At 42.3% G+C, this 21,068-nt stretch overlaps 1 protein-coding gene across 3 annotated transcripts in view; it reads right to left on the bottom strand.

The window, feature by feature from the left end:
• Window positions 1-33: 33 nt before the first annotated feature.
• The window catches only part of LOC110310235 (cyclic AMP-dependent transcription factor ATF-7), a 96,624-nt gene continuing 75,589 nt past the window's right edge, over window positions 34-21,068 (bottom strand). For all 3 annotated transcript variants that reach the window (XM_021182999.2, XM_021182998.2, XM_029469751.2), the window contains exons 7-12: window positions 20,424-20,523; window positions 19,805-19,918; window positions 19,067-19,219; window positions 13,230-13,427; window positions 10,465-10,573; window positions 34-5,816 (exon numbers count right to left, since the gene is read on the bottom strand). In XM_021182999.2, the coding sequence (XP_021038658.1) occupies window positions 5,599-5,816; window positions 10,465-10,573; window positions 13,230-13,427; window positions 19,067-19,219; window positions 19,805-19,918; window positions 20,424-20,523 (892 nt within the window). In that variant the 3' untranslated portion in view covers window positions 34-5,598. The remainder of the gene's footprint in view (window positions 5,817-10,464; window positions 10,574-13,229; window positions 13,428-19,066; window positions 19,220-19,804; window positions 19,919-20,423; window positions 20,524-21,068) is intronic.

Here is a 21,068-nt window from a genome sequence, read left to right as displayed (position 1 = left end):
TCTGCCGTAGGGAAGCACCAAACATACCAGTGATTCTCTTGATAGTTTAATGTTATATTTGCAGCATAAATAAGGCACAGTATATGTCAGGGCAAGGGATGGAGGGAGAAGGCAAGGCTGGGTGATAATTGCTAAATGGCATAGGGGAAGGAAGAAGGGATAGTTATGGAGAAGAGCTGAAAGCCCCTGCCTCAGCCCTGCCCCAGGAGATTGTGAGAGCCTGCTCACAGGGGTCATGCTGAATTGGGTGGAGGGAAAGGACAGAAGACACTTTTGTAACAAAACAGCCCAGAGCACTGTATCCTCCCACCTGTCAGAGTCTACCACTGGAGCCTGGGGAGGCCCAGACTGGGTTGAGTTCCTTGAGGATGGAGAGGTATTGCTACATGTCAAAAGGATATAGAACACAGCTATATTCATAGATACACATGGCTTTCTTCTCAACATATACTCTATCAGGATGTAGGAGGCTCCACTGTGGGGGTGGAGGCTAATCCTCCTGTAAGAGATGTGGTGTGTGCACAGGGAAGAAATGGACAACTAAGGCTCCTGTTGATTTTGTTTGTTTTGAGACAGGGTCTCACTGCATAGCTATGATTGGCTTTGAACTCCCTATGTAGACCAGAATGGTCTTGAACACAAAGAGATCTGCCTGCCTCTGTTTCCCTCAAAAGTGCTGGGATCAAAGGCATGTGCCACCACCACTCCTGGCCTTCCTGCTAGCTAAAGTCACCAAGAATGCAGAACTAGTAGCCTGCAAGGAAATATGAGTCCAGACCAATGCAAGCAAGAGTTTTAGAGCTAAGACTAGAACGAAGACCAACCTAGAATTTGAGATGAGTAATGTGGTGGTGGCTGTTTTAATGGAAGAGGGAGGAAGGAAGGACTGGGGGAAATAAAAATATCAATTCTAAGGCAGAGAAGACATTTAAAGTAATCGTTGTCATCCCAGAGCTAAGATGCTCCCAGCCTGTCCGCTAGGGACTGTCGTGCATTAGTGTGAACTAGCAGCAGAGACTGTTAGCTAAAGCTCACCTTCAGAGTGGCCAACTCAGGAGGTTGGGATGGCCCAGAGAGTACATTTCTAGCAAGTTCTTCAGGTGATGGTGCTGCTGATGTTGCTCTTGGACCATGTTCTGAGAACCACTGCCCTAAGGTAAAGTCAATGAAACTAGTGCTCACAGCCACTTAATAGCTAAAGCCTTACTCACAATTGCTGGCTTATAGCTTACCAGCTCTACATTAAAAAACAAAACAGAAAAAGAAAACACCTACTAGCTGAAATAGAAACTTGCATTTGCAAGAACATAAGCTGCCTTAATCTGCCCTACTTTTCACCAGCCTTTGTTCATTCTAGGGTAGGATTTTACCTCAAAGTAACCGTGCAAACGGTGGGAATGTGGCCAGCAGGCACTGCTCACTCCTATGGATCACCAGGCTGGTGGAATAGGGGGATTTGTCTATGCATATGCATGTATACAGACAGAAACAGAATTTGTAAGAAGGATGTTTAGCTGGACTGGAGCGGGGTAGGGTCTTTTGATAGGCTTTAGGATCCTCACCTGTCCTGTCCCACCACCCCTCCCACCCTGGTCAAACATGGCTAAAGAAAGGAGAAAGCATAGCAATGAAGGCATGTGTCACACAGCTGTGAGACACATCTGAACAGACTACGGTTTTCTTTTCACAAGAAGTACATATTTCTTTTTGGTGGGTACAATAGATAATGGAAATGTGTTCTGAGGATGGGGACACACTGGGAGAGTGAGCTCAGCAGTTAGCACCTTTAAGGAGCCTCTCAGAAGCCAGAGGAAGAATTGTGTGTGTGTGTGTCTTTTTGGCGGTTCAGGCTGTACAAAGTACAGTTATATCTCTCAGGATGATGGTGCTGGAGGGCAGGTCCCTGAGGAGACGGAAGAGGTGAATCAAGGAAGGAGTCAAGAGCTACAGAATGGGAGAGGGAAGGCAGGCAGCAAGGCAAGGTTCACCAGCACAGCTCCCTTAAGTATGTGGTCTGGTGCTTACAGCCATGGGAAGGAGTGGAGGAAGGAAGCAGGCAGCTGGCATCTCAGCCAACAGGAAGGGAGTGAAAGGGAGTGAAGGGGCCGTGTCCTTCTCAGCTCTCCCTGCGTGCTGGGCGGCTTCTCAGCCTTTGAGACTCTGAACACTCTGTGTTATATGGAGTGGGTGGCAAGAGCACAGACCAGGCCTCTGACCACACATGGGCCTGAGACACCACACTCTCAGCGCCTTTCTGACAGAGCTCTGAAGAAGGGCTTAGTTATATGAAGCAAAACAGAGTCGGGAAAAGATGAGTTAAAACTGGAGGACAGAGCCATCCTGACTGATGTACAAAACTCCACAGAGAAACACAAGGAACATGAGACAACAGCAGACCAGGGCATACTACAAATCTCTCCTTCATGAAAACCAGAAGTACTGAGAAGTCTGAGAAAGAATTCAGAGTTGATGTAGAAGTCTCAGATACACATGCACGAATTAGGAACTGTATACAAAATCTCCAAAATGAAAAAAAAACAGTGGGTAAGTTGGAGGAGAAAGTCAGATATATGGAGGGAGATTTTGGTGAGGGCATTCAAACATGGAAAAGGAACAAGACAAAAATTAACATGAAAGAAACAACCAAGTGAAAATCCTCACCAGAAAGTGTCCCCAAAAGATTAAGATCATGCAGTTCTGCAGTGGAGTACAAAGTTGGGACAATCATATACTCAGACACAGACAGACAGACAGACAGACAGACACACACACACAGAAAGAGAGAGAGAGAGAGATTACCAGTATTTTCAAGAAGCTTGGGATATACTTAAAAGACCAAACAAACCTCAGAAGCCACTGGGGAGAAGGAGGACCTGAGATAAATTAAAAAGGAATTAGTCAAACTATTTAATGAAATTATATCACAAAATTTCCTATACCTAGGGACAGGAGTTGACATTCAAATACAAGAGGCATATTGAACCCCAAATAGACATGACCAGAGACCCCGCTATGACACATCATAGTCAGATGTCAAGAAGGGTTTATTGCTATCCTCTAGGGTATCTGGTTCTGGTTCAGTTAAGTCTGGAAGGCAAAGGTCAGGGCTGTGACCCCTGGCAGCAATAATGTAGGTGATGACCCCCTTGACTGTCACAGAGGCTTCAGCATAAGCAGCTGCTCTGCTTTCTTAGTGAAGCTGAGAACCGACTACCGAGGTATCGGTAGTCTGGGGAATTTCAGTCCTGCAATGGTTCTGTTGGTACCCTGCATCATTCAAGCTCCCAATACTAACTTCCTGCTATGAAAACAAAGACTCAAGAGAAGCAGACATGAGGGTCAAGAAAGTGAAAAAGAACCTCCACATATACTAGACATGCAACCCAGGATAGACTGGTAAGTTACACTGACTTAAACACTTGACTGATGGAGAAAGAAAATAGCCAAGGGGGGCCTTGGGAGCTATAAGCTCATTCATATTTTAGTGTAAGGCTGCTACTGGGAAGTCAAGACAATTAAAAGAAAAAAAAAGAAACAAAATTCATAAGCAGGAAAAAAAAAATCCTAGGAAGCAGCCATCTAAAGAAGTCCTGAGCTCAAACTATGGCTGTGAGTTTCTAAGGCCAAGTGAAACCCCTGGACATGGTGGCTTGCCCTCAACCATCTGCTGTGACATTTGCTATCCTTGTCACCTCAGGGGATGTTTTTGTTAAGACCCTGTGGGAGAAGACTATAAAACCAGTTCTTAGTTTTTACTGGGTGTGGCCTGTTCAGCACTGACTCTAAAGAGCAGGAGGGAAATTTACATAAAACATACAAACATGTCACAGGATGGGCTCACTAGTCTAAACTCTGAGGAAATAATCATATAAGCTACAACATTTCCTCATTCCTCCACGACAGTGAATTTTGGAAGACAAAAAATGAGGCAAGCAGTTTTTCTGCATACTTAAGATGGAGCTAGAAAAGAGGACTCTTGGCTTGAGCAGATGGCAGAAGGTGGTTCTAGGACAATGAGAAGGATTCTCAACTCAAGAGCTATTAAAGCTGACCTATCTATCCACAGGCCTCTGGCTCTGGAAGAGCCTGCATAGCTCAGAGCCAAGGAAAGATGAAGAAGAGGAGGGGTGTATTTTCTCTCTGTAACCCATAAAATAAGGACAGCCAACAGCCACAGACAGCAATCTCACAGACAGGCCATATCCTGAGTGCTCTGCTGAGATTATACATAGGAAAATGTATACCTCCTCGCTCCACTCAGTCTTATTATATTCAAAAGCATCCATGACCTCAACCATGATGCTTCAGAGCCCTGGAGCCTGTACCATAGAGAAGTTCAACGAAATTTCAGGACTAGAGACGCCCAGTGGGTAGGTTAAGAACTGGGTAAGAAGATGAGAAGATAGTTGAGAGAGTGCTGGACACTGGTGGGTACAAAACATAACTTAGAAAAGAAGGGAGGCTGTAGGAGGGACAGAGAATAGAAGCAGCTACTGTCTGACAACTCCTAGGAGGTCTGAGCTAAAGTAGTTATAGTGGAACAGGCAGTGATGTGGACAGGGAAGCACAGTGGAGAGGCAGGAGCACAGATGACCAAAGATGACAATATGTAGACTTTGGCCAGTAAACTCTTGTAAAACATAAAAGAATCAGTTAATCCAGTAACCTGATGGAACAAGTTTTAAATTACACTGTTCCTGTCTGCCCTGATGATTAGAACTGGAGGGTAGGGAAGGAGACAGGGAAGCCCAGTTAGGTCCCCAGCTCTCTCCTTTTTCATTGCCACTAACAATAAGGCCACAAGATGAGGTTCCCAAGGCCTAGTGGGGAAGTAGGAAAGACCCCACCACTAGACTAAGGAAAGTCAAGAGACGAAATGAGGTACCAATAGATTTGGAAATGAAAAATGATTCAAACTCTCAGAGTTTTGCTTTTTTTGTTTGTGTTTGTTTTTGGTAGCAGATAGGAATAAAGCACATGGAAGAGGTGGGAAACACTGCTACCTCATACATTAAATGTATTACATTCTCAGCAAGTGAATGTTTTCACTGCAGTTTAGGAAGGAGGAAAGAGACAAATAAGCAGCTATTGGGAGACAAAGTCCTGAGTGCATGTGGTGGCTGGGGGTGGGACAGCAAGTAACACGCCATCAAATTTCACCTCCCTCTATCTGGCAGGAAGTGGCATGCTAATAAGAAATAAGAAGGTAACAGCCACAGGTCAATGGGAGGAGGGGACACTGAGAAACCCCAAACCTACAAGTGCAAGGGTTAGTGTTAAGAGACAGGCACACATGCATCAGGGCCAGGGATGATTACTCAGACCATATGGAAAGGCCTTTGGCTGTAGGTACATAAGAAACCCTACCCTTGGGGGATGATCTATGTGGCTTTGGGGCCAGAAGCGCCTAGTACAGGTGTTAATCGTACATGATCATGTGGCTAAAGAGAAAAGCCCCACATCTGTCCATACTCACAACACACAATTTCTCCCTCTCCATACTGCCCAATTCCAAGACAGACAGGAGGGGTTAAGTTGATCTCTCTCTTGGCTCAGGCGGGCGAGCTCTGGCTGGGGACCTCTCCATCATGGGAGGCATCATCTGCCCGCAGACTGCGACTGTGGGGTCATGATCACATGTGACTGTATGGGCATGCTCAGTTCTGTCCTTTGGCTGGCCATCTGAGTGAGGACCGAGGTGGCCACAGCTTCAGCTGCAGATCGAACACTAAGGCCATTGCTAGGGGCTGATGCGGAACTGTGCTGAATCACTGGGGCTGGAGAACCCGTTGGCTCTGAGCTTTCCTTGGGACTTTCTGCCAGGAAGGAGGGCAAACAGTAGAGAGCAAGTGGTTAGAAAATAGGACAGAGGAACAGAAAGGACTCTTCTTTGTCATAATTACAAAGAATACAAAAGAAAATTAATCTCATCTTTCCTTTTGGAGAAAACTCTCCAGAATCCTGACCTCAAGTCATGAATGGCCTGAAAAATAAGTTCTGACACAAAACATAAGATCTGAGCCAAAGGCCAGGCACAGCATCACATTTAACACACTGTGATGGAGGAGGTTCTCCTAATAGCTTGTACTTACATTCTAGGTGGATAAAAGCCCCTTTCTGAAGCTTGTACTAAATTATTACCATTGTGAAAGCCACTTGTTTTCTCCAAGAAAAACTTAAAGGGATGTGATCCATTGGCTCCAGAAATCAACAAAGACTACTTGGAAGTGAAGATAGGCTGGAGATAATTCAGGATTATCTAAAATTATCTTTGAACCTGTTCTCTTTGTAGAAGAAAATGAATCTCTCTTCCATTCCTTTAAGAAAATTTTGCATTTGTGAATATACATGTATGTATGTATGTATGTATGCATGTATGTATGTATGCATGCATGTATATGTATGGTCACACACATGCCAAAGCAGGCACGTAGATATCAGATGACAACTTTCAGGACTTTGTTCTCTTAGATCAAACTCAAATCATCAGGCTAGGCATCAAGTATGTGAACCAGCTAAGCCTGCTATAAGCCTGCTAAGTCATCCCACCATTTGCAAAAGCAATTTAAAATAAATTCCTTAATCTGCTCTTTTATTTTTTTTATTTATTTATTTTGGTTTTTTGAGACAGGGTTTCTCTGTGTAGCCCTGGCTGTCTTGGAACTCACTCTATAGACCAGGCTGGCCTTGAACTCAGAAATCCGCCTGCCTCTGCCTCTCAAGTGCCGGGATTAAAGATTTGCGCCACCACGCCCACGCCCAGCTCTTAATCTGCTCTTATTAATTTTCAAAGGAATTAAACCATTCTATTTTAAAGAATGTTCCTTTAGCATATAGTTGGCATTATAAGTAAGCCTATTAAATACCAAGTTACAATCAAATGCCAAGATTCATAAAACATATATAAAGTCTGTCAGAGTCTCCTATCAATTAGCCATTCACTGATGATATATTTATTATAAGTTATATCATAACTATCATCTAAAGTGACAATAACATTTTATTGACATTTACACAACATCTTAGCTGCATAAAAAGGTATTGGTAGCTGGTCAAGTTTTTTTTTTTTTTAAGATTTATTTATTTATTATATGTAAGTACACTGTAGCTGTCTTCAGACGCTCCAGAAGAGGGCACCAGATCTCATTACAGATGGTTGTGAGCCACCATGTGGTTGCTGGGATTTGAACTCTGGACCTTTGGAAGAGCAGTCGGGTGCTCTTACCCACTGAGCCATCTCACCAGCCCACTGGTCAAGTTTTACTAAATGTCTCTATAGTCTCTATAACTGCTTCAACAGAGATGTATGAAATTAGGGAAAATTTCCAGTAAGTGTATTGTTTTGTCTTGTCTTTTTGTGACGGTGTTTCATGTAGCCCAAGCTGGCTTCAAATTCTCAATCTTGCCTTTGCCTCCCAAAAGCTCTAATTGCACTCATGTGTATCACCACGTCTGAGTTTGGTGTGTCCATCTCTTGATGACAGTCTCAGTAATCTTTCAAATGGTTCAAGAAGATTCAAATACTGCTTCCTTAGTAAACACTTCCTTGTTACCCCCAGGAAACTGTCTTGTCACCTGTGCTTTCAGGGCATACACTCACTCACTCCACAGACACTTACTGAGCATCATTTCCATGTGAGGGCACTGGGGTACACAGCAGAAGCTCCCAGTCCAGGAGTCCTCAAGAGGCCCTATCTGTCCTTTCTCATTCACAGGTTCACAATGACCCAATGTATCTCTGAGAGGTAGAGACAATGTCTTATATCAAGTACCTATATGATGTGGATATCACAAAGTAGTAGTTAAACACATCTTTGTGGTAATAAATAAGTAGTTTAATGGACTAAGCACCAATAAGAGTTATTATAAGGACTGAGTAGAAAATTATATATTGACTGCACACTGAAGGACACTCAGTCCTTACCCTCTTTGGCTCATGAACAGGATCTAAAACAGTTATTCTAGGTACAGTGCCTTACTTTTGCTTGTATATCCCTGATCTCTAGCAGAGTATCAGATCCTTCGTATTGTACCTATGCTTTGCACCCTCCGGTCTGCAAAGTTGAAGTCCTTGTTATTACCAAGACTGGGTGTAAATGTTCCAAATACTTCCCCATCTCATTCCAATGACACTGCCCCATACTGTCACACTGTCTGTGTTTGAGGCAGGTCTTTCTATGGATTCTGGCAGTCCTGGGATTCATGACATAGATTAGGGCGACCTTGAATTTACAATAATCCTCCCACTTATGCTTCTTGAGTACTGGGATTCCAGGTGTGGACCACCAAGCCTGACCCTTCCCTCTTCTTCTTTTTTTGTTTGTATTTTTGAGACTCTCAGGATGGGCTCGAATTCATGAACTTCCTGTCTCAGCCTTCTGGGTGCTTGGACTGCATTCTTGTAGCACCATTTCTAGTTATGTTATTACTGTTATTATTATTTTAAGATTTATGCTGGGTTTGATTGTACATGCTTTTAATCCCAGCACTTTGGAGGCAGAGGCAAGCCTATCTCTATGAGTCAAGGCCAGCCTGATTGACATAGAGAGTTCCAGGGCAGGGCTGGAGAGATGGCTCAGTGGTTAAGAACACTGACACTGCTCTTCTAGAGGTCCTGAGTTCAATTCCCAGCAACCATATGGTGGCTCACAACCATCTGCAATGGGGTCTGATGCCCTCTTCTGGTTTGTCTGAAGAAAGCAATGATGTACTCATATACATTAAATAAATCTTTAAAAAGAGAGAGAGAGTTCCAGGGTAGCCAGAGCTACATGTATATACATCCATGAGCCAGGTACATGCTTGGTGCCTGAGACAGCAAAAGAGGATCTCAGATCACCTAGAACTGGAGTTATCGATAGTTATGAGTGCTGGAAAGTGAACACAGGCCTTCCGCAGGAGCAGTAAATGCTCTTACCCCCTGAGCAATCTCTATACTTTAGCTGTATTATTTTTTTGTTTTCACATTTACCACAAGCCACATATTTCATCCTTTTTTTTTTTTTTAATTTGCCTTATATACTAAAATACAAGCTCTTCAAGGACAGGAATCTAACCTAATCTGTTCTAGCACAGAACAACAACTCTGTCAGTACTTGCTTAACAAATAACACACCTGGAAGTACAGATTAACATTTAAATAAACAATTTAATAATGATTCTTAAATTTTTTCTCAGCATCTCTGAGAAATATTTTACATCTCTGAAATGATGAAGGCAACTAGTGAAAAAACTATTTGTTTTTTTTTTTTTTAAGATTTATTTATTTATTATATGTAAGTACACTGTAGCTATCTTCAGACACTCCAGAGAGGGCGCCAGATCTCGTTGTAGATGGTTGTGAGCCACCATGTGGTTGCTGGGATTTGAACTCTGGACCTTTGGAAGAGCAGTCGGGTGCTCTTACCCACTGAGCCATCTCACCAGCCCCCAAAACACTATTTGCTATATCTAGTGTTTCTATGCATCAATTTAATCTGTAAAGGAAACTAGCAATTATTAGTTTTAATTATCCATAACAAATTTTTCACTATAGTATGTATTTTGTAACACTGTTAATGCTGAGCACAAGTCTGTAGAAATCTCTGATTACAAACTGAAACCGAGGGGCTGGTGAGATGGCTCAGTGGGTAAGAGCACCCGACAGCTCTTAGCTCTTCTGAAGGTCTGGAGTTCAAATCCCAGCAACCACATGGTGATTCACAACCATCCGTAATGATCTGACTCCCTCTTCTGGAGTGTCTGAAGATAACAACAGTGTACTTACATATAATAAATAAATAAATAAATAAATAAATAAATAAATCTAAAAAAAAAAAAGAAAGTGAACTCTGTCCTCAAGTCCCAACTTTTCAGTTTCTAAGAACCATCAGCTGTTCATCTTTCTCTAGGCCAAGACTGTCTTTAGGATCAAAAGACCTCTACCACTTTCCTACTGTTTACTTGGGCAAGTGATCTAATCTGAGTAGCTTTCTCACTTCCAAATGGAATGGCTACTTCATGAGAGAACTGTGAAAATGGTAAAGCATGTAAATAAAACAGATCCAAGAAGTACTGCATGCGCTTCTCTGCAGTGGTTATAGATAACACAGACTGAACTACCGATGTTCTTGCTATTACAGATTGAAAAAACGTGTGTGTGTAGCCGGGCATGGTGGCGCACGCCTTTAATCCCAGCACTCGGGAGGCAGAGGCAGGCAGATTTCTGAGTTCGAGGCCAGCCTGGTCTACCAAGTGAGTTCCAGGACAGCCAGGGCTATACAGAGAAACCCTGTCTCGAAAAACAAAAACAAAAAAACAAAAAACAAAAAAAAAACAACAAAAAAAAGAAAAAACGTGTGTGTGTGTATGTGTGTGTGTGTGTGTGAATGACTAATGCACCAGAAAGAACGGCTTTATGAATAGCTAAGATACTCAATACCTGTGATTTACCAACTGATTTAGCTTAGGTTACAAATCACTCACCTAGGTAGCCTTGAGTCTTTTTCTGTAGTGCAGTGACTGGGCAGTCTTTATGAGCTAACAGTAGCTGCTTCAACTGAGCCACCTCATTGCGTAGTAATGTGACTTCATTCTAAAGGGGGAGAGAAGTAAAGAGTTTTAAGAAAATTCATTAAAAAAAGAAAGCAATTGGGGTGTGGAGATGCATGCCTTTAATTCTAACTGGTCCATAAACTTGAGTTCCAGGACAGCTAGGGCTGTTACACAGAGAAACCCTTGTCCTGAAAAACCAAAAATCAAAACTCATCTTTTATTCTTGGACTGCTAATGACTGTTGGTTATATCAAAACACTACAACAAACATCTATATGAACTTATTTTTTTTGCTATCTATAGCAAACCATTTATTGTAACATTAACTTTAGAATTATTCTAATGTTAAACAGGAACAGAATGCTGTCTAGATTTTCCTCCCCAAATTGAGACATGATCTGGCAAGTCATGAAGTCAATGGCAGAAACTGCCTACAATGAAAAGTAAGGACTCATAACAAGAAAAGAGAAATGACTGTTACCTGGGATAAATCTGATTAACCTTAAATAATAACGTAAGCTTTTTTGACCAAGAAGAAAGTGTGCCTCTAGAAATCTGTTTTTGTTGTTTGTTTCTTTTGACAATGTCTCACTTTGTAATCTTGGCTGGCTTGGAGTTCCACTTGTAGACCAGGATGGCTTGGAACTTACAGAGAGCCAGCCACCTGCCTCTGCCTCCCAAGTGCTGCGATTATAGGAATAAATCACCAAGCTTGGCCTCAGAAATCTTTTTATTTTATTTTATTTTATTTTTTAAAGATTTATTTATTATATGTAAGAAATCGTTTTAATAGAATCATTTAATTAAGTGATGCAATGTCTACTGGAGCACTACTGTTCCAATGAACAATTTAACAGTGTTAGTGTCCACTGATCCATAGAACCTAACACACTCAAAACGTAGAAATATACAGCAGTTTAAAAGAACAAGGAAGATCCTTCATCTCCTTCACTAGGTCTCCATGAGATACTGTTAAATCATTCATGTTTAAACCAACTCCCAATCCCTCCAATTCTACCACAAAAAGTAGAAATAAAAACTATTCAGAAATATGAAAGTCTGGCTGTTTATACCCCATTTATCTACAAGGAAGATATTGGGACTGTTGATGGGAAGGTGAATTAAGGAACTTTGATTTTACCCTATATATGTGTGTGTGTGTGAGATAAAAGAAATTTGGGGACTGGTGAGATGGCTCCTTGGGTAAGAGCACTGACTGCTCTTCCAAAGGTCCTGAGTTCAAATCCCAGCAACCACATGGTGGCTCACAACCATCCATAATGAGATTTGACACCCTCTTATGGTTCATCTGAAATCAGCTACAGTGTGCTTATGTATAATAATAAATAAATCTTTTTTTAAAAAAGAAGACTATGAGGGAAACATAAACTTAAAAAAGAAATTTATTCATCTAGTATCTTTGTAATGAAATGTTTTAATGATTAGAAAAGTGAAGTTGCCATGAATGTAAACAAGATACATTATATACAGGTATGAAATTGTCAAGAATAAATTTAAAAACCAAATTTAGGGCTGGTGAGATGGCTCAGTGGGTAAGAGCACCCAACTGCTCTTCTGAAGGTCCGAAGTTCAAATCCCAGCAACCACATGGTGGCTCACAACCATCCGTAATGAGATCTGACTCCCTCTTCTGGAGTGTCTGAAGACAACTACAGTTTACTTACATTTAATAAAAATAAATAAATCTTTAAAAAACAAAAAACAAAACCAAATTTATTTTGCGTGTGTTCATATGTGCATATCACAGTCTGTGTGTGTGTGTGTGTGTGTGTGTGTGTGTGTGTAAATCAAAGGACAAGTTGTGGGATCTGAAAAATTAAATTCAGGTTATCAGACTTGGTGGTAAGCATTTTGCCACTGAGCCATCAGGGCTGACCCCTTTTAAGATATACTTTTTATATTGTGTGCATATTATATCTTATTTGTATATGTATGTGGGTGGGCACATACATGCCACACTGTGCATGTGTAGAGGTCAAAGGACAAGTTCTCTGCTTTCACCATGTGATCTCAAGAGTAGAATTCAGGTTGTCAGGCTTGATGGCAGGTGACTTTACCTACTGATCCATAGAATATACTTTTTTTTTTTTTTTTTTTGGTCTTTCGAGACAGGGTTTCTCCATAGCCCTGGCTGTCCTGGAACTCAGTTTGTAGACCAGGCTGGCCTTGAACTCAGAAATCTGAATGCCTCTGCCTCCCAAGTGCTGGGATTAAAGGCGTGCGCCACCACCGTCTGACATGTTTGGTACTCTTAACCACTAAGCTCTCTCTCCAGCCTGAGTAAACACATTTTTCATTAGGTGTTCTCTAATTCAGTCAGGTTCTGTTGATGATTTGAGAGAGCATACCCCGGGGTGCTTAACCTGATTTCTTCATCCAGATGGGTATATTCTTGCCTTTTCTCTGGTCTTCCAACTGGTGAGCATTCTGAGTTATAACCTCAAATTCCAAATGGGTCTTGTGCTAGTGGCAAATCTGGAAGGAGATAGTCCCCTTCTCAATTGCTAAAGGGAAGGTTTCAATTCTGACTATTATGGGACTCTTTACACTCCTGGTCATACTTCTGGATCTAACCTAAGTAAAGAATGCCTGTCCTCTGCTCTGCAGCTGCACTGTTCAGGTTCAGCCTCAGTTGCCAGACTCTACAATCACAACAGTCACCCAGTACCACTCACACTTAGCTGAATGTTCTGAGAAGTAAGTTCTTCTGCCTTCTTTTCCAGGGAGGACACCCACAGTTTCCGCTTTTGCCGGCATCGAGAGGCTGCAGCTCTGTTTCGCTCTAAAAACCGCTGCCGCCGCTCATCTGGATCTTCATCCACTGTACGCCGTCGCCGTCCCCCAGTGCTAGGGGTGGGCTGAGCTGGAGAGACCTGTTGCCCAGTAAAGAAGAATATTTGTGATGGTTTGTATATGTTCTTCCCTGGGAGAGGCACTTTTAGAAGGTGTGGCCCTGTTGGAGTAGGTGTGTCACTGTGGGTGTGGGCTTTAAGACCCTCATCTAGCTGCCTGGAAGCCAGTCTCCCACTAGCAGCCTTCAGATGAAGATGTACAACTCTCAGCCCCTCCTGCACCATGCCTGCCAAGATGCTGCCTTGCTCCCACCTTGATGACAATGGACTGAACCTCTGAACCTGTAAGCAGCCCAATTAAATGCTGTCCTTATAAGACTTGCCTTGGTCATGGTGTCTGTTCACAGCAGTAAAACCCTAAGACAATACTTTTTTCTCTTTTTCTTTTGACTTTGAACAGTTTTGTTATATAGCCCAGGCAGACCCTGAATTTTGGTCCTTCTGCTTAGGCATCCAGAGTGCTGGGATTCACAGGCACAAACTTTGAACTTTGTCATTTGGCAGAACAGAGAAGTACTTGATGGGAATACCATTTTTTTTTTCTTGAAATCAAACTTGAGCTAGGAAGATTAGTAAGGTCTGGTAAAGATCGGGAATAACACCAAGTCCTATCACTATGTCTTTTAGCTTCTTATTCTACCTTCCCGTCTCTTTCCAATCCTCCCAGTACCACATGCAGATAAGATATACTTCTGTTGGAAACTGATTATTTCTGAGACACAGAAATCAAACTAGGTCTACATAAGGTTTTTTTTTTTTTTTTTTTGAGGGGGGGAACTGAACCTTGGTTTGAACTACATTTTTTTTTTTTTTTTTTTTTTTTTTTGAGACAGGGTTTCTCTGTGTAGCCCTGGCTGTCCTGGAACTCACTTTGTAGACCAGGCTGGCCTCGAACTCAGAAATCCGCCTGCCTCTGCCTCCCGAGTGCTGGGATTAAAGGCGTGCGCCACCACGCCCGGCCATTTTTTTTTTTTTTTTAAACAATCTTTTTGTTTGTTGACACATGGCCTTACACAGTCCATGCTGGCCTCCACTTACTATGGAGCCCGAATCAACCTTGAATTCCTGTTCTTCCTGTCTTATCCTAAGCAGCTCGGATTGCAGGCCTGTGCCATAAGGCCCAACTACTTGGTCTCTTTCCTTCCCTTCCTCTCCATTCTTTCCTTCTTTGATACAGTGTCAAATCCACTGGAACATGATGGTTATGAACCACCATGTAGGTGCTGGGAACTGAACTAAAGTCCTCTGAAAGAGCATAAGTGGCTCTTGACTGCTGAGCCATTTCTCCAGCCTCCTGAGACAGGATCTTATTTCTGTAGTCCAATTTAATCCAAACCCCACTAGCCTGGAAGTCCCTTTAAAATTTGTATCTCAAACTCCTGATCATGGGAGTTACAGCTGTGCAATGTTACACCTAGTGCTTTTTGTTTCTTTACAGTATGGAGTCTTGTAGGTAAGGACATCAGAATTAGGGAGAGTGACAGGGGAGTTATGCGATATTATTTCTCCATCAGCCAAATGAGTCAATTCAAGCTAGATTACACAAAGAATGAGGCCAGGGAAGTCACCATGGGGAGCTGGGGGAGGGACTGGTGAGAGAGAGAGAGAAAGAAGGGGGTGGTGGTGAGAGGGCATTTGGATTACATACAAAGAGCCTCTGGGAAAAGGGCAGCTCAGCCACTGGGCCAGAAAATTCAGGGTTGGGGGCAGTAGGGATTGAGGAATGCTGAAAGAACCTGGAGGCCAGGTCTGCTCTGGTATTAAAGTAGGCACCTCAGTCCCTTCTCTCAGGCCTGAAACCCAATACTATTAAGGAGACAGAAATAATAAAATGTTTGAGAATCATAAATTTGGACAAGCACCATATATAAACAATCACATATTATATTAGGTTTCAGAAAAGGAAAAATGCCTTTATTCATTTAACTATCAGTGAGACATGAACTATTATGCAGGGATATGAGTTATCTATTAAATCCAGAATTTTCTGCACGCTCAGCAAGGCTCTACCATTTATCTCCCTTCACCCCCCAACTCTGTCTCTGAGACACGGTTTCTATATAGCTCTGGCGGTCCTGGAACTTTCTATGTAGACCAGGCTAGCCCTCACAGAGATCCACTTGACTCTGCCTCCCCAGGGTTAGGATTAAATTATGTGTGCACCACCATACCTATCCATTTATTCAGTCTCATTGTCTGCCTCCTGTTTTGTTTGAGATAAGGTCTCACATAGACTGGGATGGCTTCAAACTCCATACATAGTTGAGGATGACCTTGAACACCTGACCACTTCCCAGGTGCTGGGATCTTAGGTGTGGACCACACCTGGTTTTATTCTTTTTATTTACAATCAGTAGTTAACCACCTCAACAAAGCCTCTCTACCTTTGTTGTTTGCAAATAGAGAAAAAAACTTTATTTACAAACACAATAGAGCATAGTGTGTACTTGTTTAAAGACTGTGTCTTGCTATGTCACACAGGCTGGCCTTTAATGCCAAGTCCTCCTGCCTCAAACTACCACACACAGGGATTTGCAGGTTTACACCACATTATTTATTCTTTGAAACAGTCATGCAATGTAGCCCTGGCTTGACTTACACTTGAAGTAATCCTCCTGCTTTAGCCTTCATCCATCCATCCATCCATCCATCCATCCATCCATCCATCCATCTATCTAACTTCCTTCCTTTCTTCTTTCTTTCTTGGTTTTTTGAAATGGGCTTTCTCTGTGTAATAGAGCCCTGGGTGTCCTGGAACTTGCTCTATTGACGAGGCTGACCTTGAACTCACTGAGATCCATCTGCCTCTGAGTACTGAGATCAAAAGTGTGCACTATCATGCCCTGTTGTCTTTGTTTTGTTTTTTTTTAAGCTCCATTTGAAACTCTTTGCACTAAAGCACCTTGAATTATTTTTCCATTCTATTATTTGGCATATACACAGAGAAGGCATGTCAACTTTATGATAGCGGCCAAAGTCAACCAAATGCAGAAAGGTCAACTTTGTTCCTGGGGACAAAATGAATATAAAAAAATGCCAAAAGTAATTCTTTTTTATTTTTATTTTTTAAAGATTTATTTATTTATTATATGTAAGTACACTGTAGCTGTCTTCAGACACTCCAGAAGAGGGCGCCAGATCTCGTTACGGATGGTTGTGAGCCACCATGTGGTTGCTGGGATTTGAACTCTGGACCTTCGGAAGAGCAGTCGGGTGCTCTTACCCACTGAGCCATCTCACCAGCCCCGTAATTCTTTTTTAAATTAAAAAATTATATTATTATTATTATCATCATCATCATATGTACATGTACATATGTATGCCATGGTATGTTTAGAGGTCAGAGCACAAGTTTGTAGAGTCAGTTCTCTCCTTCCATCTTTATGTGATTTGGAAGATGGAACTCAGGTTATCAGGCTTGGTGGTAAGCATCTCCACTCACTAATCCATCTTTCTGGCCCCTACATTATTATTATTATTATTATTATTATTTTGGTTTTTTCAAGACAGAGTTTCTCTGTGTAGCCCTGGCTGTCCTGGAACTCACTCTGTAGACCAGGCTGGCCTCGAACTCAGAAATCCGACTGCCTCTGACCCCCAAGTGCTGGGATTAAAGGTGTGCACCACCACCGCCTGGCTGGTGCTTACCTTTAATACTAGCAATTAAGAGGCAGAGGCAGGCAGATCTATGTGAGTTTGGGGCCTGCCTGGTCTACATAGTGAGTTTTAGGACAACTAGAGCTACATAGTGAGACCCCCATCTCAAAAACCAACAAAAGGAAATCTACTTTAGGCAATACTGAACTTTGTACTCCAGTAGTACCAGTGATTAAGACATAATTTTATTTATTTATTTAGACTACTAGTATCTCTTGAAAGAAATAAATAGGGAATTTCTAACTCATATAATGAACTAAAGATCTACCCTGCTTGGATCCTAGTATAAAGAGCCTTTCTTCAAGGAATGCAGCTGAGTGTGGCACATGCCCTTAACCTCAGCTGTCAAGAGGCTGAGGCAGGAGGGTCATGAGTTTGAGATCTCTCCCTTAAAATATTCCAAACTAAAAACAAATGAGAAAAGCTATGAAAAAAAGAAAGCAAGAACTCAGCAGTGATTGACAAGGGTGCTGCAGCCTTTCTCCAAGAGGAAAACCACCCAGCTCAGGCAGAGCTTTACTGTGTCCAGAACTGCTGGCTTTGGGGAATGAGCGGTTCAGAATGGTAGGAAGCCCTAGCTTCTAAGAAGACACACAAATGAAAGCTCATGTTATTGGCCAAGGTTTATGGCAGCATATGGCCATGAAATGCCTGGACATGTGGTGGTAGCTGATGAAGCAGGTGGTGACATCAGTAAAACAGAATGAATGTAATTCTAGAAACCAATCTCAGGTCGCTGTCACCTGTCCAGTAGAGACAATTACAAGAACCGGAGCTATTCAGTTCCTAAAGAATTGTATTAAAATGGAGACCTTGTTGAGAAGTGATTAGGCAACTAACTGGGTCCTCCTCTGGCTTAAAAAAATTTTTTTTTTTTAATTTTAATTTCTCTGTGATGAAAAGGGACTAGTGGATTGGTAATGAAAGTTCTTTTTGTGTATGTGTTTTCTTAGTTTTAATGAACCATCTATTTTACTACTCTAACAATATATTGTATTAATATATTCTTTTTAAAAAACAATTATGTATGTGTATGGGTGTTTTGTCTACATGTACATTGCACACAGAAGAAGTTATGGAGGCTGGTGAGATGGCTCGGCGGTTAAGAGCACTGATTGCTTTTCCAGAGGCCATGAGTCTAAATCCCAGCAACCACATGGTGGCTCACAACCATCCATAATGAGAAATAAACAAACAAAAAAATAAGTTATGGGTTCCCATGGGACTACAATTATAGACAGTAGTGAGCTGCCATGTTGGGAAATGAACCCAGGTCCTTTGGAAGAACAGCCAGTACTCTTAACTGCTGAGCCATCTCTCCAGTCCCAGTATCAATATATTCTTTTTTTCCCCTAAGATTTATTTATTTATGTATGAGTACCAGAAGAGAGCATCAGATTACATTATTGATGGTTATGAGCCACCATGTGGTTGCTGTGAATTGAACTCAGAACCTCTGAAGTTCAATTCAAATCTGAAGAGCAGATCTGAACTGCTAAGTCATTTCTCTAGCCCCTAATATATTCTTATAATGAGTCTTATGCCATGAAATCTAATCAGGTGACTGATAACTTTTTTGTTATGACTTAACAGATAAGCAGGAGATACAGAGGCCTCTTCTGCAAGAGCTCTGCATAATTCAAGCTGTTTGCATTTATGCCTAACATGAAGGTAGATAATGAATAGTTTGTTTTGCTGTAGTCAATCTACCAAATAGCTGGTTACCCCGAAAGCTAAATTTATTCTTTTCTCATATCATGACTCTTTTTTAAAAAGATTTATTATTATATCTAAGTACACTGTAGCTGTCTTCAGATGCACCAGAAGAGGGTGTCAGATCTCATTACAGATGGTTGTTAGCCACCATGTGGTTGCTGGGATTTGAACTCAGGACCTTTGGAAGAGCAGTAGGTGCTCTTAACCACTGAGCCATCTCTCCAGCCCCCATCTCATGATTCTTGAAAAACAGATATAACATAAAGAGTAGGGGCGGCACAACTGACCTGTGGCTGGGCAGGGGATGGGGCATCTGGGTGCTGGATGAGGATCTGGTTCTGCTCTGGACGGGCAGTCACCATGGTGCTTGCAGTACCCACCACCATTCCACAACCTCCATTGATTGAAGAAACTTGATGGGTCAGCGTGGCTTTTAGTCTCTATGTGGAAAGATTATTTAAGGCAAGGGTGAGGTTCTGTCAAGGACAGGAAGGATGAACTGATTGTATTACTGATCTTATAGTTAAAATTCTTGCCCCAAGTTTTTCTTAACAGGGAATTAAAAGAAAATGACAGGGAGAGAAAAGTGCCCACCTGAAATGCCTACTCTTGTTCCCTGACTATTATCCTGGGCACAGCTGGGGACTGGGGCTTGTGGAAGCAATAGGTCCCACATGAAAGCTCTCTCCTGGAACCTGGCCAGATGCTAGTTACGCAGCTATTCACCACTTGGCCAGCTCCCCTGCCCACTCACCCCCTCCATCTGTTGTCCTGGAACTGAAATAGCAAGTGTTCTATTCCAAACAATCTGTGCTGCTTCTTCCTGTGCCATGGCCTGTGCCAGGCTGTAAGGGTGGGGACAGGAGACTTAGAAATCAGGGTTGTTTCCAACCCCACAGCAGAATATCTTTAGCTATGCAAACCTCAGAAGGTTCCTTTGCTTGGTTCACTTGAAAAATCTAGAGTGTTATTACTTCTTTTAGAAGGCCAACATTTAGAAGTACTCCAGACTAGGGTATACTCACCATTTTGGCTTCTGATGGCATAGGGTGGCCAGAGGGAGAAATGGAGCCACTATTGTTAACCGGTGGGCCAGGTATACCAGGAATGTTGGGCACCATGGACACAGGTCTGGCCAGCTAAATCAAGAGAAGGACCAAAACCAGGAGACATGGTAGTATTTGTTTTCCCCAAATCAAGTGTTTTTGAGATTGGTATGTCAGGGTCTGTTCTGTGTAACCTGCTCACAAGACATGCAGGGATAGCCTGGGAAATTATCTTTCCTAAGGAGTACCACAGAGTAAGGAACCTCCTTCTGCAGTCCTTTTCTGTGGGAAAGACTGAGAGTATATCTTCAGGAAAGGGGTAAGCAGTGCAGGAGAAGCTATGGGGTGAGTGAAGTCAACCAGTCAGCAGGTTGGCAAGATCAACTCCTTGACTAGAAGCCAACTGTCCAGATGAAGCTTTGTCTAGTGCTTCACAGTGTTGCACTGGCAGAGGTTAGTGAAGAGTTTGGGCACACTGCCACACACAACTAATACAGTCCAGGCCCACATATCCCTGGGGTCCTGGGGTTATGATTATTCAGGTGGAAGGGAGGAATCAGTGTGCTGGTAGGTTTGGCTGCTCAACTACAAAGCTCACCGAAATAACAGAAGGCATCTGTACTGGAGGCCCTGGCAACATAGGCATGGTCTGTCCATTAGCAAGATGCATGACGAGAGGGAGGGAGCCAGTAGGAGATCTGCAGGAGAAATGAAATATCACAATATATTTTTAAGGATTTATTTTATATATGAATATATACAAAAACATTGTCTTCAGACACACCAGAAGAGGGCATCATATTCCATTACAGATGGTTGTGAGCCACCGTGTGGTTGTGGGAATTGAACTCAGGACCTCTGTGTTCTTAACCACTGAGTCATCTCTCCAGCCCCTAAATATCACAGCCTTGACCCTTTGCCTATTGGCCTTCCTTGTACAATCAGAGAATGTCTTTTACAGTTTTCTCACTGGGGACGGTACAGAGTAGCACTATAAAACCTTGACATTCTCTTGAACATGGAAAAACAGATGGTGAGAAATGACAGTCTGTTTTCTAGGGATTAAGCAAAAATGCTTTAGACACATCAGGCAAGCCCTAGTCTACTTGACTTAGCCTGCAAAGCCTTGGTGCTTTTCTGGTGCTAGGGATTAATAGAGCCTTGGACCTGCCAGGAAAGTGCTCTACTGAGCTACACATCAAGCCCCACAGTCTAGAAATACCTTTATACCTTTCAAATTAAT

Source organism: Mus caroli, unplaced genomic scaffold (genome assembly GCF_978045245.1).
Source record: "Mus caroli unplaced genomic scaffold, Mus_caroli_1 scaffold_16, whole genome shotgun sequence".
Taxonomy (NCBI): domain Eukaryota; kingdom Metazoa; phylum Chordata; class Mammalia; order Rodentia; family Muridae; genus Mus; species Mus caroli.
Note: the sequence above shows the minus strand (reverse complement) of the source record. Positions and strands in the feature narration are given on the sequence as shown.